The sequence below is a fragment of the Pungitius pungitius genome, chromosome 4 (genome assembly GCF_949316345.1).
Source record: "Pungitius pungitius chromosome 4, fPunPun2.1, whole genome shotgun sequence".
NCBI classification, from domain to species: Eukaryota; Metazoa; Chordata; class Actinopteri; order Perciformes; family Gasterosteidae; genus Pungitius; species Pungitius pungitius.
The window spans coordinates 593,992-608,918 of record NC_084903.1 but is presented as its reverse complement, the minus strand read 5'-3'; the positions used below and the strand labels follow the sequence as shown (position 1 = coordinate 608,918).

The following is a 14,927-nucleotide window of genomic DNA, read 5'->3' as shown; positions in this document are numbered from 1 at the left end:
TGGTGGAAGGCGGTTTCCTTTCCTCTTTAAAAATGTACGTGTAGTTTAACACGTCATTTTTAAAGTTAAACGGTCTCCATACTCTGCACATGTTGGTCGGGTGCAAATAATGAACAAAGTCACTCGTTTATTCTTTATTTTTTCTTACCAGATGATCGGATGATAAAAGAAAATCATGAATGTATGCTAATACATGTTTATTCTTTGGATTGCAGCATAGAATTACATAAAACAATTAAATTAATCAAAACTTGTGCTCAGATTTGTCTTTTTATAAGTCTTAATATGCACACACACACACACACACGCTGATGCAGATGATTCAGGGCGATGGGGTAATACTGTTGGCCGGCCATTCAATGCATGAAAGGTCGTCTCCGCTCAGTTAAACACGGCTGTTGGTACCTTGGAAACATCAATGCAACATTTAGACCAACTGCCTTTAGAAAATAAAAAAAACGCAGCGAGACGAGACGTCGTATCTGAATCCCCGGCTGTTGCAATAAATCGGTTATTGCTAGATGACAAAAACAAGAATCTGCCTGAAGGCAACAGTGAGCTTGGTCGTCTGTGTGGTTTATTGTAATGAGAGAACACTAGAAGCAGGTTAATAAAGAAGCCTGTGGGAAGAACACAGAGAGGTAGTGACTTCTACAGAAGGCAGGAAAAGGTGTTGTAGTGACACAAAATTAAACTGAATAAATAAAATCAAACTGCTGTGGGGCGGCTCGTTAAATCCCATGAATTTCTGAGGATCTGATGGTGGTTTAGAAAGTTCCCTGTTTGGACGTCCGGCCCCTCCAGCAAGGCAGTAGCACAGGAGCTCAGTCACGAGTCCCTTTGATGTGTTAAAAAGCGCAAAGGAAGATAAAGTAGTAAACCAGAGCGCTTGTACATCCTTGGAATGGACGATAAGGTTTCATCTTGCAGCCGGATGCGCTCCGGGCTGAAGGCCACGTAGGTGGGCAGAGGGCCGCTGGTCCCACAGGGCTACAACCAAGATATGGACCCGATTCCAAGCAAAACAAAAGCATTGAACACAAGAAAAAGAAGGCAAAAGAAGAGTGGAAGATTTAAACATAAATATGAATAAGCTGGAACACAGATGGTATCAGTGAAAACAGAACTGCATGTGGTTCTTCAGGCTTGATACTGTCACATAAATAACACTTCTGGCTTCGCTCTAATCTCTACAGCAGCAGACATGGAGGCCACTGGATGACAAGCTACAACATGAAATCCATTCCGAGCAAAGCGCTTATCTGTGAAGCTCGTTGGCTTCTTGCAGTTCATTGAAACGGCCCCCGGGCAGCAGGCAGCTCGCCCCCTTTATCTTCATGTCAGCGTCACACATAACGTGCGCCGCAGGGAAAGAGGTTCCTGTTGTGACCGTCGCTCTGCTGTCACATGAAATAACGTCGCTCTGAACGTCACAGCGACTCAAATGTGGCCGAAGGATATCGAATTAGAAACATTTAAACAATGTAGGTGCATTCAAAAAGAAAAGATCATAAAGTGAGATCAGGTTGTCTTTGACAAATAATCCCAGATAAAAAAAAAGGTCCCAGGTCCTCCCAACATTCTCACACATTCAAACACAGAGAAAAGACACCTGTCCTCCCGTCCTTCGTTACCACATGACGTATGAACCACAATAAGATCAAATAACCTTCGCACCACGATCGCCAGCTAACAACAAACCAGCCGACCAATCAGAGGCCTCCATTCTAAACACGCAGCTTTGAAGTGAACTGTCTGACTGAGGCAATGCTCCCCCAGGATTTATTACCACATCTTCAAGGCTCACTAAAGTGTCTCATTTTTCAGATTACTTTTTTTTAACCGCTTCATATTAAAAACTGAACGATAAAAATGCCGACCTTAAGTTTCTCCGTCTGGATTAAAAAAACTACAGCAATCCCAATCTAGTATACAGTAATAATTACAGAGTGTTAGAATAATCAACTGATTTACAATGCTAATAGCAGCAATTTTCATTGAATCATTTGTGCAATATTTATTCAAATAAAAAGGCGTTTATCAATTTTCATGCGATAAATGCATGTGTACAAGCATTTAAATATAAATAGTAAAGTCAGGCCTCTTGAATAAAGAAGACGCATGTGTTGGAATATACTGGGCGTGTTTACATGCACGTAGTGCTCCAGACAATATGTTCCTATATATGCCTCATCCCAACAGAATCCTCCATACACTCCCTAGTACACAAGGATGTCACCATGGAAACCATAGTTAGTAGCATGTACAGGTCTGTCACAGAATAGTTGCTAATAAACGAGACATGCTACTAATAGTAAAAGTAAAATGCGCCTTGCTGAAACCATAGGACCTTGATATAGTTTAGTAAAAAGGACACCGCTCCCCACAGAGCGACTAAAGACATGAAACACCCTTTTCCACAAGGTCGGTAGTTCTCCTCATGACCAGTGAACTACACGCTAACCGTAAAACTGTAACTTGTGGAGAAGTACCAGCTGCACATGTGTACAGTCTGTCCACGTTCCTCATGAATTGATGGTGGACATAAAGTATGACACACTCTGTGTTTTACTGCTAATGCTTTTCCAAGAATGAACCCACCGAGAATAAGGTCACTGGCAAATGTGAAGAGTCTCTCCGGAATGTGATGTTCAATAGGAAAATATATATTGCTTTAATCTCAAAAGTCTTCTCCCACAGACGTGCCAGGAGTGTGCAGCCAGAAGGGCTCTGTTTCCAACGCGCAGCTCCTTCTCCCACTTATTGTTCTCCCATTTAGAGATGAAGCTAAAAAACACCATCAAATACATAGAAGCAAATCCATTCTCTTCCCGAGCTAAATACCCAGCAGAGCTCCTGGTGTCTGCATCAGTGTCTTCCCCTCAACACGTACACATTCCTACTCCAGCGCCCTCTGGTGGCCTCAGTCACACAGGACCTGCACTGGCTTCCATAACAGACATCCAGATTGAGAAAATTCTCCAGATTAAAGTCGCCTGCCTCTGCACAACCGCCACCTCAGACACATACGGACGCTTCCCAAACAACTTCTCCAGTGCAAAAATAGGCTTTTAAAGCCTCCCAGTACGAGCAACTTGCTTCCTTAGTGGCTTTGTCCCACTAAAGGACACAACTTTTCCAGCTTCCCACACAACACGGAGACGAATACGACAACATGAACTCATTTGTGCACGCAGGGCAACACACACACACACACACACACACACTTTGTCATTCCCCTGTGCGGTCCCTGAGATCACCTCACACTTAGCACAAGGCATTCTCTTAAAACACAAACACAGCCAACAGAAATCAAAGAAAGAGAAAATACAAATGCAAACCAAGCAGTGGTGAAGGCACATTCTGGGAGGATCCATCTTCAACAGAAAAGGAGTCCGGAGCCTCTAACGATGTGTGTTCAGCCCGTAGACGAATAGTGTTCAGGGGAGCGGCAGTCGGAGCAGTGGATTGTGGGACATGGCGGCCAGGTTGACGCGTCATATCCAAGGATGATACTTACCAGCCCAGTAGAACTGGTTTCAGTTTGTCACACTGATTCAAAGTTTAAAAAGAAATAAAAATCTAAAAATTGAAATGTTTTTGATTCCTCATTCACAAAAGCACATGATAGTGAGACGTGAGAGGGCAATAAAAAGGTCTGACTACTAATAACTTATTGTGAATGGTGGATGCACGTAGTCAAAATAGGCCATTGATAATAATAGCCGGCCTCCAAGTGGAGTCACTAGAAGAGTTTTGTCTGCACGTTAAATACAAACATACATTAAATGTCTTCAGAAGTGAGCTGGGATCTAAAAGTGACCCGTGTGCATCCTGTGTATCAGCCCAGAATGCATCTCCCCACAGAACTCTGACCCGCTGCGTACGACAAAGTCTGCACAAGACTCCCAGCAGTCTTCGCATTGACCGCCAGTCGTTAAGCCGCATCTTTCCACCTGACGAACAGTGCTTCCTTGGACTTGTGAGTACTCTGCATGGTCTTTCATCAACTTGCTTGCATTCTGCTTCCATCCACTGCGTGTGAATGGCTGTAGTGAGGCTATTCTTAAACAACAGGAGGGTAGGCAGTGTTTCAGTTCTGATGTTTGAGCCCGTTGTAAAGCTGGGAGGGAAGGGGAGGAGATCACCTCTCCCACCCCGCTCCTACGCTCCTCTGTCTCAGCTGCTCCAGGACTTGCGGTTCTCCGCCTGGCGGGCGACAATGGCTTCTCCTCGCATCACGGGGACATGGGCGGCAGCAGTGGAGTCTCCCGTGCGGCGGCTGGTCCGGTCGCGGCGGGACAGCCGGTCCGGGCGAACGAGCACCCCGTAGCCCGGTTTGCAGTGGAAGTACCGGTGACCTCCGACCGAGCCGTCATTTTTACCTGTGAGGGGAAGAATAAAGAAGCAGATTAGCTCCACTCGGCATTTGGAAGTCTGCCCGTGGTCAGCGGCAGCGAATTAACAAGGGAGCCGATCAAAAGATGGCCACCAGAACACATCCTGGTGCTTAAGGAAATGGTTTCTGTTGTGCGTGCCCTTTAATTGTGTACGTACCTACGGGGGTGTCCAGCTCCACCCCCACCCACACGCCTCCAGCAAACTGCGTCACTCCCACGTAACGCACCGTCCCGGCCTTATTGCTCCCGACTGTAACATACGCCCCTTCTGTTAGCCAGTCAGGCAGCACGTCATCATGGCTGCGCTCGTCCTCGTCCATGAAGATCTCCAGCCTCTCAAAGCCTCCTCCTCCTCCCGAGTTGACCAGCTTGTGTTCAGAGAAGGAGTTATCTGCAGTGCCGTTGTTGTGATTGGCGGAGGCGTGGGAGGTGGGTGGAGCGACGGCGGTCTTCGTGCCACACTGAGGAGGAGAGGTTACAACATCGCTCCTGTCAGCACCCTGCTTCTGGGGGATTGTGGGTAACGCGGTCTCTGCAGCCAGGAGGGAGGAAGACGAGGACGAGGGCTGCAGGACGTCAGACAGGGTAACCGTAGAAACACTACTGGAGAAGTAGCCGCTTGACGACTGGCTGAGGGGGCTGAGGGGGGTGAGGTCATGCGGGTCATGCACAGGAAGAGGAGGGACCTCTGGGAACTCTGCCCGTCTGTCTTTGGCTGGGGGCCGGAGAGCTGCAGTCTACAGGACACCAACGGTTGCCACGGGAACATGGGGACAGACAAGAGCATGCAAGATAAAAAAAACAGAACATTGTAAATCAACTTCCTCAAAAAATGTCAATCACCCTCTGCTCTTAGATCTAAGGTCTGTTATGTGCAGCATGAAAACATTGACATTTGCAGCCACACTAACGAGTAAACTCATGAAAAAGGTCTTCTGACTCGCTGATGGAACTGCAAACTGCACCCGGAACCAATAAGGAAGCGTAACAGTCGGTTGAAGGGTTTTTCCAACAAACTGGGGGAGCTGCCTTTATTAAAACCTTAGCATTTACCAGGCAGAGTCCAGCAGACAGGTCATTTGCCTGCATTATTGCAAGTGTGTGATCCAGTGTATCTGGAGCTTGGCCCGTACCGTGGACTGAAATACAGGATTATCTCAGCCTTTGCTGATTCATCGTCTGTCACTCCCCTGATATTTATAGGGGAGTAATAAATAGCCCTTTGACGCAGTATGCCAGCAGACAACTTAATGTCTTGAGGGCCCCCAGATTGCAGTTGAAGGCAGTTGTGTGCAGCTTGAAGAGTACTGCGTATAAGATGAAAACGTCAAGTGCTTATACCACAGAGAAATAATTCCATCCAATTACACAAAAAGCTAAAGATTTTTGAGGCATTTTTACCCAAAACAATTGCCGTATTAAAATAAGCTCAGACTTGGACGTGAATCCCATCTGAGGGGATCTAACGACAGAAACTGGTGAGGCGACCCAGCTCACCGTGTCCGCCTTGACTCGAATGTCGTCCCCAGCAGACGCCATGATGCGAGCGACGTGCTGCCGAGTAACAACAAACAGGGTCATGGAAACACATTCTGGACACCCCCCCTTAAAGGACATCTTATTACCAGTCTTGCATAATTTACCACTAATTGAATACTTGGTAATCTTTGTCATTGGGGGGCTAACGGAGTCACAGTTGGGTTCGCCATCCACACAGTAAGAACTAAGCGCTGCTGACCTGCTGGTTCTGTGGAGACGGTCTCAGCTCCTTCTTTTCGTCCCGCGCTGGAAACAGAGACTTGAGCAGTTTGGGCATCTGAGGAACGAGCGCCTTAACTGAAAGATAAGAGGCAGCAAGTCCTGAACGACCTGGGGGAGGGGGTTGAGGTGAGGAGCGAGGGAAGAGGAGCAGGTGTGGGAGGTAGAGGAGGTGTAAAAGGTTGAGATAAGACAGTTGAAAGTGGGTCCAGGAGATGGCAAACCCCCCAAAAAACAAAGTGATAGACAGAAGACATAAGCCAGCAATACGACACGCTGACAGCTTGGCAATAACAAGGTGATTAAAAAAACTACCAATAGTACTACAAAGATTAATTCCAATCATTTTATGAGGAATTAATTTAAAGCACGCAAAAATAACAACTCTGACAAGCAATCACTATGAGGCCGAATACAGTCTGATCAAAGAAACTGATGACTGTGAAAAGCTTTGGCAATGAGAGAGAAGGAGGTTTGCTGCAGCAAGTCACAGTTACAGAAATGGATGGAAGAAATGTAGGAATAGACACTTCATTTTAGACGTTAATGTTGCCGGGGGGAAGAAAAGATTTGGCCTTTAGTCATCACACACAAGGAGTGGGGTTCATGTAGAAGTTTAACAGCAAAGAGGTAGCAGAGGAGAAGTTGGGGGTATAGTTGAAAAGTGACAAGGGGCATATGGTAGAGGCAGAGGGGAGGAGGGGGTTACCTTGCTCAGGCTCCTGGTTCTGCGGGGGTGAAATGCCAAAGGGAGTCTGGGACGAAGACGGGGAGGTGGAGTAGGTGGAAGGGGAGGAGGCGGGCCGGGGGAGGGTGCGGTGAAACTGAGATGGCATGAAGATATCCTGCTGGCTCTCCCATCGACCCTGAGAAACAAAGATGATTTAAAAGGTGTTAGTTACATCATACGCAAACACATCGCTCTGACCAGCCGTTGTCGAGAAGAGTCAACGCGGCATAAAGCGAACAGTGCGTTACCTTGTCCTCTAGGCAGGTTGTGGACAAATCTTGTCTACTGCCGGACAGCTGAGGATTAATGGACATAGAGAAAGTATATTGTTTGTAATTGATTGCACTGTTTTGCATCGCCTAACAGTGCACATTAGAAACAGAACTGTATCTGTGGTTTACCCTGTGGACAGAAGGAGAACTGATGCTCCGTCTGTTGCTCTTCCCTCTGCTACTTAGTTGCTCCTTCACTGCCACCTCCTAAAAACACATTAGACGTATTAGAAAGTCCTTGAAATATATTTATATAACTAAGCTAATTGTCTTGCTGTGTGTAAATACACTGCATATCGATCAGTAGATCTAACTTCAATTGTCTTCTGTGTGTCTACCAGTGTCTTCCCCTACCTGTCGGAGTCGATCCAGAGTCAAGATGTTCTCCAGGCTGAGGACACTGCGGAGGTATTTCTCGATAGCGGCCTCGTCATCGCCTGACTGGCTGTTGTGTGCGCTGGCGGCGAGGTTGGCCAGCATCTCCCTGTCCTCTGAGCCAGGGGCGTCCTGATGGGACAGAAAGGTCATCGGAGATTTGGGATAAATGATGCACCCTTCCAATAGCTTCTCAGGCTAATATGATCCTTACCCCGGGAATGTTGGAGACCACCTCGAAGGTGACCCCGCAGCCAGGTATGGTGCTGCGGGTGGACATCCTTCGGAGGAAGTTGTGTGCAAAGCCCTGGCGCCCCGGGTTAACGTTGACGCAGATCCTCTTCCTCAGGACCAGCTGCATGTCGGCGGGGTGGCTGAGCTGCACCACCACTCGAACCGTCAGGTACACACGGTGCTCCGGCCACGCCCCCCCGCGACTGAGCTGCGGACTCTCGTGGACGGTAGAGTCCCATGACGCCTCTGCTTTGACCTGCAGGGGGTTCGGGGGGGATTCGACAAACGCACTAGGTTACAATGACACGGTTTCCCAAAGTGGACGTCCTCAGAGGGGAAGCCACTGCATGGGGGTCTCCTATTCTCACCTCTCCGTCGTAGTGCTTGACAATCTGGAGATCAAAGAAGTCGTCCTCGTCCTCTCCACTTAGCGTGGCGTCCCAGCCTCCGGCCTCAGGAACCTCAAACTGCTCTTGAGAGCTGAGGTCATCAGCTGAGGGGGACAATCAGCAAAAAAACATGGCGTATCAGCCAGCAAGTAGAAAAACACGATAGCGGACAAATGATAAAAGCAGACGTACGTTTGAGGTTGAGGAAGAGGACGGGAGTGTGGGTCTCCATGCCCGGAAGAGGAACCCTGTAAACAAACATGGGATACACACTGGATCAACATACACACATTACTTTCCCTCACAAAGAAATAGCAGACGGGTATAGAGAGAGGTGTGCACATCCTGCTGTGCCTCGTACCATTCAGCAGGTGCTCCAGGGATGCCGCTGCCAGCAGAGGGCACCATGACAGCGTTTCTCTCCTCAGTCAGCGTCAGGCGCCACTCCAGCAGCTGGGCCTCCCGCTCCATGTCATCCTCGTTTTTCTCTGTGCACACGACAACGCCCACACAATTAACTTCCTGCACTGGCAGACACCAAACGACCTCCGCTTTGGAATGTTTATCTACATATGTGCGTGTGTGTGTGTGTTACCTGCTTTGCTGACCAGGCTCTGCAGGTGCTGGTCGAGGTATTCCTGTCTCTTGGTGAGAGCAGATAACCACTGCCTGCGCAAACGTTCCAGGTCTCTTTCCTGCACAGCAAACAAGGGAGTTAATCCAGTCGGAGTTAGGTTCACTTTGAAGTCGTTTAAGACTTATTAAAAGAGGCAAACATGCTCTGGACGTAGCTGAATTTGACTGATCCACCTGATAGCTGTCCATCTCATCGCTTTCCTGTTCTGCTGCTGTGTTTCGGATCTCCACACAACCCACTGACACTGCGAGCAGTATTTCTGCTATCAGAGGCATGGTGCCCGAGTCCTGCACCGAATGCACGTCCACCTGGATTCGCCTCGACTGACCCTGGAGATGAGAAGGCGGACAAGCAAGATTCGGACGTTGGTTAATAAAATATTTAATAGTTAATGTTACCAGTTGACATTTCTAATTCCACCAGTTGTGGTCGAGTCGAGTTTGACGATGTTTGGGCTTTTCTACCTGCCGAAGCTGGAAGATTCCCCCGGTTCGAACATCGCGAGCAGGAACCACTTCCACCGGGACAAAGTCTCCGTTCTCGTTTATCTCCAAGATTTGAATCCATAGCTCCAGGCGACGCGTTACCTCGCTCCACCTACAAAAACGTTATCAGCACATCTGGGCAACATCAGCGCATCGTTTTTCTTCATCATTTACAGGAAAGCAGAGGGAATTGCAAAAAGAGCGTTTACCTGTCTCGTAGTGTGCGCGTCTTGGCCTGGATGATGCTGAGGTCCCACAGGGCTGGGTTTCTTCCTGCATCAGCCTGTCTGTGTCCAAATACCTCGATGACAACTGCCCCCTCCGTGAGGTATTCGATGAAATCCTCGGTCACTGACACAGCCACCTCCTGCAGCATCAAAGGACGATCAGCCTTACACTGAAAAAACTTTCCACCCACAATACCCTCTTTCTAAATGTTTCCAAAACAATGATTATAGTGGCCGCCCCTCCTCCCTGCCCGGCTTCACCTTGCTGCTGTCAAACACCACCATGCAGTGCGGGTCCTTGGTGCTGGCCGACGAGGATGCTGGGTCTACTTCAGGAGCCACGATGATGGGCTCAGGCTGGTCCCAGAAAGAATACTGACAGAAGACGAAGTTGGACAGGTACTGGGGAAGACCAGTGGCCTGCAGGATCTTAATCTGTAGAAGGAACATGTGTCAGAAGCTGTCTCAGAACAAACTACAGAAGGCATTGCAGGACTGTGCAGGTCCTCGATAGAAAGAACTACCGTGACTACCAGCGATAGTTTACTTTTCTATGATGATCCCTCCGCCTTACCATGCAGACCAGTTTGCGATCCTGCACTTCCGTGTCTTGATTGTTGTCGGGTTCATCCCCTCCAGCAATGTTGTCCTCTAATCCCCCTCCAACCCTCACCACCTCCACATGAAGACGGCCGGCCACCTGACCACAGGAGAGGAGACGGGAAAACATTAGACACCGTTACCCATTGTGTGTGTGAATGAAAGTCGATATGCTCTACTACTACTCATCCACCATTTGGAATTCTTATGTAAAAATATAGCTGACAAGTCATAGATTTTTTGACAACTGCTATCATACTCTAAGATTCTGGCAACAAGATAATTATCTGGTATGACCTTTAACTCTGATATTGATGATAATCAAGAAGTTAAAAGACTGCTGATCTCAATGATCCTCTGGGTGACCAGAAGTAGCTTCTGGAATTTAGAAAGTTCAAAAGAACCCAGATTGAATAAGTTAATTATATGTCAAGTCTGGAGAGTCTGTCCGATACCTTATCTATTCCCTTTTTATGACAGAGAGAAGGATGAATCAAATTAAAAACCAACAAGTCTGGGACTACCTACCTCCCCCTTCTGGTTGATGATAGGAACAGCGTACTGCAACTTGACGTCATAGAAAAGACAGGAGAGGAATACGTTTGCTACGCCAATCAGACTGTGGTTTTCCTGTTCGTCAAAGAACGGGTCGGCTCGCCGGAAATATGAGCGCATCACCTGCACAAGGCAATAAGGAGAATGTGAAACACATTAGATCTTAAACACAAGTTGGATTCAGTTCCCGTCCTGTGTGAGTCCATTAGCTCATGTCTTCACTACAGAGTTAATACAGTGGCTTCCTGTATTCTCACTTGCAATCCTGTACTTCTGCTTAAAGACAGTGATGTCCTAGTGACTCTGTCTGATTGTCAAATATTTTTCGAGTTAACTTACAGGGTCGTCTTGGTGATGGAGATTGTAGTCTTGCCACTCTTGGTAGAGCTCTCTCATGTCAACCAGACGGTTCTCCATCTTCTCCAGACTCCAGATCTGCTTCCCTCGACAACGACGCCGGACCTGAATCGCTGGTTCACTGAGCACTGCATCCCTCTATGGACACACACAGACACACACACACACTTTGAGCATTGTCTTGGCTGTATACAGTTGAGGTGAGTGCATGTGTCTGTGGGAGACCTTGCGGTTTGCGTTGAGGTTGTCCGATGGGATTTGCAGAGTGACTCTGTACTCTGTATTACGCTCCAGCTCGTCAGAGATGAAACAGGCTTCTTGCACCAGGAGGTTGGCTCTCACTATTTGCTCCCTCAACCGCCGCAAACTCCTGACCAACACCGCCTCCCTGAAGGATGAGCAGAGTAAGGAAGGGGTAGGAAGAGGGAATACACCATGGCAGTGATTAGGTTCCATTTATATCTAAATAAACAGGAATTAAAGGATTTTCTTAACTTCTAACATCCATTGGTGCGCACTCTAACCTGTCCTCATTCCACTGTCTAAGTCTGCTCTGAGCGCTGGTTGAATGAGTCATCCCTCCCATGCTGAGTCTCTCCAGGCTGCGGTAGTGAGACTGCTGTCCTGGGCCTTGCTGGCCGGATGTGGGCCCTCCAGAGGGGCCGGCCGACAGGCGGTCCGGGTTCAGCTTCTTGCGTAGCTGCTGGAGCTCCTGCTCGTACATTTGCCTTTGCCTCTCCAGAGCCGAGCGCTTCTCCTCCTCGTGCTGCCTCTCCAGAGACTGCAGGACTGCTTGCATGGGGTCTGCTCAGACAAAACGTAAGAGGAGTCAGAAAACGCAGGAGTATCAACCAACTAATGCGCTGTCAACGCAGAGTAAAGACATTATATTTTTGTAAGACCTCTGTACCATTATTGCCCAGGGCCTTCATCATGACCTCTGTCTGGGCAAACTCGTAGGAGAAGCTGACTTCACTGGACACCTCGCTGGCTGTGTCACCGTCTGCATCCAGCTGTTCACTGCTGCCACTGTTCTTCATCACGCCCCCCTCCCCCTCGTCGTCCTCAGTTCCCCGGGAGCGCCGTTTAGGCAGGTTGATCCTGCAGGTAGGATGTCCAGTTAATTGACCGCGAACGTTGGTATGGTTTCTGTCGGTTCAACTTAGCGATGTACTGTGCATCTCTAGATTGCACAACACATTTAAATCATCACGCTCGTTGAGAGGACATTGCTAGGATGTGGGGTTGAGATGTAGAAGAACAGTGTGTGTTTCAATAACTCAAATAAATCAAGAAAACACTTGAAGAATGTAATTTGGATGTTTACATAATTATTATTGTATGCAGAATGGTTAAACAAAACTAACCAACCACATATTGAGTATTATTTGAGAATTTACCTGAAGAAGTGGTTGTTACCCCAGAAGATTCGGTCGCCATGGTGCAGCTGCAGAGCGCTGCTCACTGGAGAACCATTAACACATGTCCTATAAAACAATACAGACAGCAATGACATCAGGATTTACTGTTTAAGACCAATGTCTCCAGTAATAAAAGAACGCTGAACCCTGGCTGGAGGACCTTTTCCCCCCCAAAGACGCTGATGGCGGGGCTGCTTACCGAGCATTGCGGTAGGGACTGAGGATGACTGCGCAATCCGCCGTTATGTCGATGACGCAGTGCTCTGCCTGGATGCCCATGCCACACAGCTGAATGTCCTGAGAGTCCGCCGAGCCCACCTTAGTGTGTTCCTGAGAAACAACATACGAGGCGTGACTGAGCGTTACCAGTAGGAAAATAAGATTAACTTGACAGCATACAAACAACTCCATAGTCAAACTATTATTTTACCTCCACGGCCCCCAGCTTAATTTTATTTCTCTAACTCAGGCAGCTTATATGTGTGAAGATTTGAATTCAGATCTCATGGTTAAATAGCAAGGATGAGAGTGAACTCTCGTTGTGTACCTTCAGATAGTACACCAGCAGTTCGTTGAGGGCAGGATCCGCGTTAAGGTTGACGAGAAAACTCTTATCATCTCCAACTTTAATCCCTGAAGACTGCAGAGAAATACCCAGACTCTCCAACTGCTTCTGGCGCTCCTGAAAAACACACAGATCTCATTCACATGATTTGTAAAATGTCTTGCTGGGGAATGTTGGCATTTGAGGAGGAATGGGGAGTGTTTTATGTATCGTACATTATGTTTCGTTCAATAACCATTTGTTCACAACTCTAGTCCGTCCTACCTGTGCAACCTCCTCGGTTTTGCGAAGCTTCTCCTCCCATGTGATGGTCATCTCTTGAATCAACTTTTCGGACTCTTCCAAGCGGTCTTTCAGCTCAGGAGCCTTCAACGACTGGAGAGAAAACCCCCCCCGAAAAAAGAGGTGGGTGATGGGAAAGCAGAGATTTCTACAAGCAGATTTTTGAAGAGTCCAAAGATTCCTCACCTCCGCCTGAGTCAGCTGCACTCGTAGTTTCTCCACTTCCTCTCGGAGTTCCCTGATGATGCGCGCGTTGGGGTCCTCGTTGACGACTGCGTGGTTAACGATGCTCTTCGCACGGTCTGCGTAGCGCAGCGTGGAAAGCGTCTCCTCGTAGTTGTCGGCTGCTGGGCTCACGGTCGCGACCATCGCCGTGCGACTGTTGCCGCCCAGGCAGTCCTGGAGACAAAGAAGTGACAAGACAATGAAGTACGTGCAGTGGACAAGTGTTCGCCATGTTAGTCGGGTACGTACCTTCAGCAGCCACGTCAGAACGGAGTCTCTGTAAGGAACAAACTTGTTCTTGTTCTTGGCTGTTCCCTGTTCAGCGAGCGCAGAGATCACGAGGCCCAGCGTGGTGAGAGACCTGCAAAGACCCCAAAACGCCAGCGTTACATTACTCCTTGTAATTGCATACGTCTGTTCAATGGTTGATAGTTTGCTGTCCCAGTGTGTCAGCAGCATTTTCCCCTACCATTATAACGGGGGCTCTGACATGAATATGTCCTTGTGGACAGGGAGCACCACCTCTGCCCGACGATTAAACCCCCCCCCCCACCTCCCGCCCCCCGCCCCCCGCCCCCGGTAGGCTGAACCGTAAAGACTAAAAAGCCTGAGGGGGAAAACAACAAAACCATCATGGGTCCCTGTGCTGCTTTGGCGTACTTGTTGATGTTGCTTCCCTCCTTCAGTCGTTCCCCTGCCGCTCCGGTCTTTGCTGCTCGCTCGCTTCCAGCCAAGTCCACCAGACTGAGGCGACTCACCTTCTCCCCGCTCGTCTGCAGAGGGAGCGAGACAGAAAACGATTATGGTCTCGTTCGACAGCTGATAAACTGACAACTCGCTAATTTCTAATTAGACATTGATGCTGTGCTCTGTGTTCCATCAGAATGTGCAGGTGCAATTTTTCTGTCTACATTTTTCCAGCTTTAGATTGGCCTCACAGTACCACTTTATACATGGACTATACAACTGGCAGTATTAAACATTGGCAAGTTTGTCCTGTCATTTTCTTTTAGAAATGTAACGCTGTTTCAGTGGGCTGGATGGACTTGGAGCTTGAAGCAGGACATGGGTCGATTTTCATTACTGTCCGCTGCAAGATCAAAACCAGCTTATGTTCCATTCCAAGAGACAATAAAGACTTGGCGCTGCGCTCTCAGACCTTAAAAAGAGCAGCGCCGTACATCCACATGAGGTCTGACAGGATAGCTCATTAATCACCAAGGAGACAACATCAAGGCGACCCCTACTGGGGTATCAGCAGCCCTCAACCCAGTATTTCCTCTGATTTGTCAGCATGATTGCAACAAGCAACCCAGCAATAAACAACAAGGTGTTTGCTTTTAACAGAAAGCTCGGACTTGGCTGGATGCTTTGGTCAGCCCATGTTCAGACCTTCTCAATGCTTCTCAGATTCT

General features: G+C 48.2%; 1 protein-coding gene across 5 annotated transcripts in view; it reads right to left on the bottom strand.

The window, feature by feature from the left end:
- Positions 1-119: 119 nt before the first annotated feature.
- The window catches only part of kif13ba (kinesin family member 13Ba), a 32,683-nt gene continuing 17,875 nt past the window's right edge, over positions 120-14,927 (bottom strand). For 2 of the 5 annotated variants that reach the window (XM_037450062.2, XM_037450054.2), the window contains exons 10-39: positions 14,173-14,285; positions 13,762-13,873; positions 13,474-13,686; positions 13,270-13,380; positions 12,988-13,122; positions 12,640-12,770; positions 12,420-12,506; positions 11,930-12,120; positions 11,544-11,823; positions 11,245-11,407; positions 11,002-11,157; positions 10,636-10,785; positions 10,082-10,207; positions 9,769-9,942; positions 9,490-9,647; positions 9,260-9,392; positions 8,969-9,124; positions 8,754-8,853; positions 8,520-8,646; positions 8,351-8,406; positions 8,138-8,262; positions 7,750-8,025; positions 7,515-7,667; positions 7,290-7,367; positions 7,137-7,184; positions 6,868-7,024; positions 6,139-6,269; positions 5,898-5,954; positions 4,558-5,137; positions 120-4,385 (exon numbers count right to left, since the gene is read on the bottom strand). In XM_037450062.2, coding sequence (XP_037305959.2) covers positions 4,180-4,385; positions 4,558-5,137; positions 5,898-5,954; positions 6,139-6,269; positions 6,868-7,024; positions 7,137-7,184; positions 7,290-7,367; positions 7,515-7,667; positions 7,750-8,025; positions 8,138-8,262; positions 8,351-8,406; positions 8,520-8,646; positions 8,754-8,853; positions 8,969-9,124; positions 9,260-9,392; positions 9,490-9,647; positions 9,769-9,942; positions 10,082-10,207; positions 10,636-10,785; positions 11,002-11,157; positions 11,245-11,407; positions 11,544-11,823; positions 11,930-12,120; positions 12,420-12,506; positions 12,640-12,770; positions 12,988-13,122; positions 13,270-13,380; positions 13,474-13,686; positions 13,762-13,873; positions 14,173-14,285 — 4,683 coding nt within the window. In that variant the 3' untranslated portion in view covers positions 120-4,179. The remainder of the gene's footprint in view (positions 4,386-4,557; positions 5,138-5,897; positions 5,955-6,138; positions 6,270-6,867; positions 7,025-7,136; positions 7,185-7,289; positions 7,368-7,514; positions 7,668-7,749; positions 8,026-8,137; positions 8,263-8,350; positions 8,407-8,519; positions 8,647-8,753; positions 8,854-8,968; positions 9,125-9,259; positions 9,393-9,489; positions 9,648-9,768; positions 9,943-10,081; positions 10,208-10,635; positions 10,786-11,001; positions 11,158-11,244; positions 11,408-11,543; positions 11,824-11,929; positions 12,121-12,419; positions 12,507-12,639; positions 12,771-12,987; positions 13,123-13,269; positions 13,381-13,473; positions 13,687-13,761; positions 13,874-14,172; positions 14,286-14,927) is intronic. The other 3 variants (XM_037450070.2, XM_037450080.2, XM_037450088.2) reach the window with 3 other exon arrangements.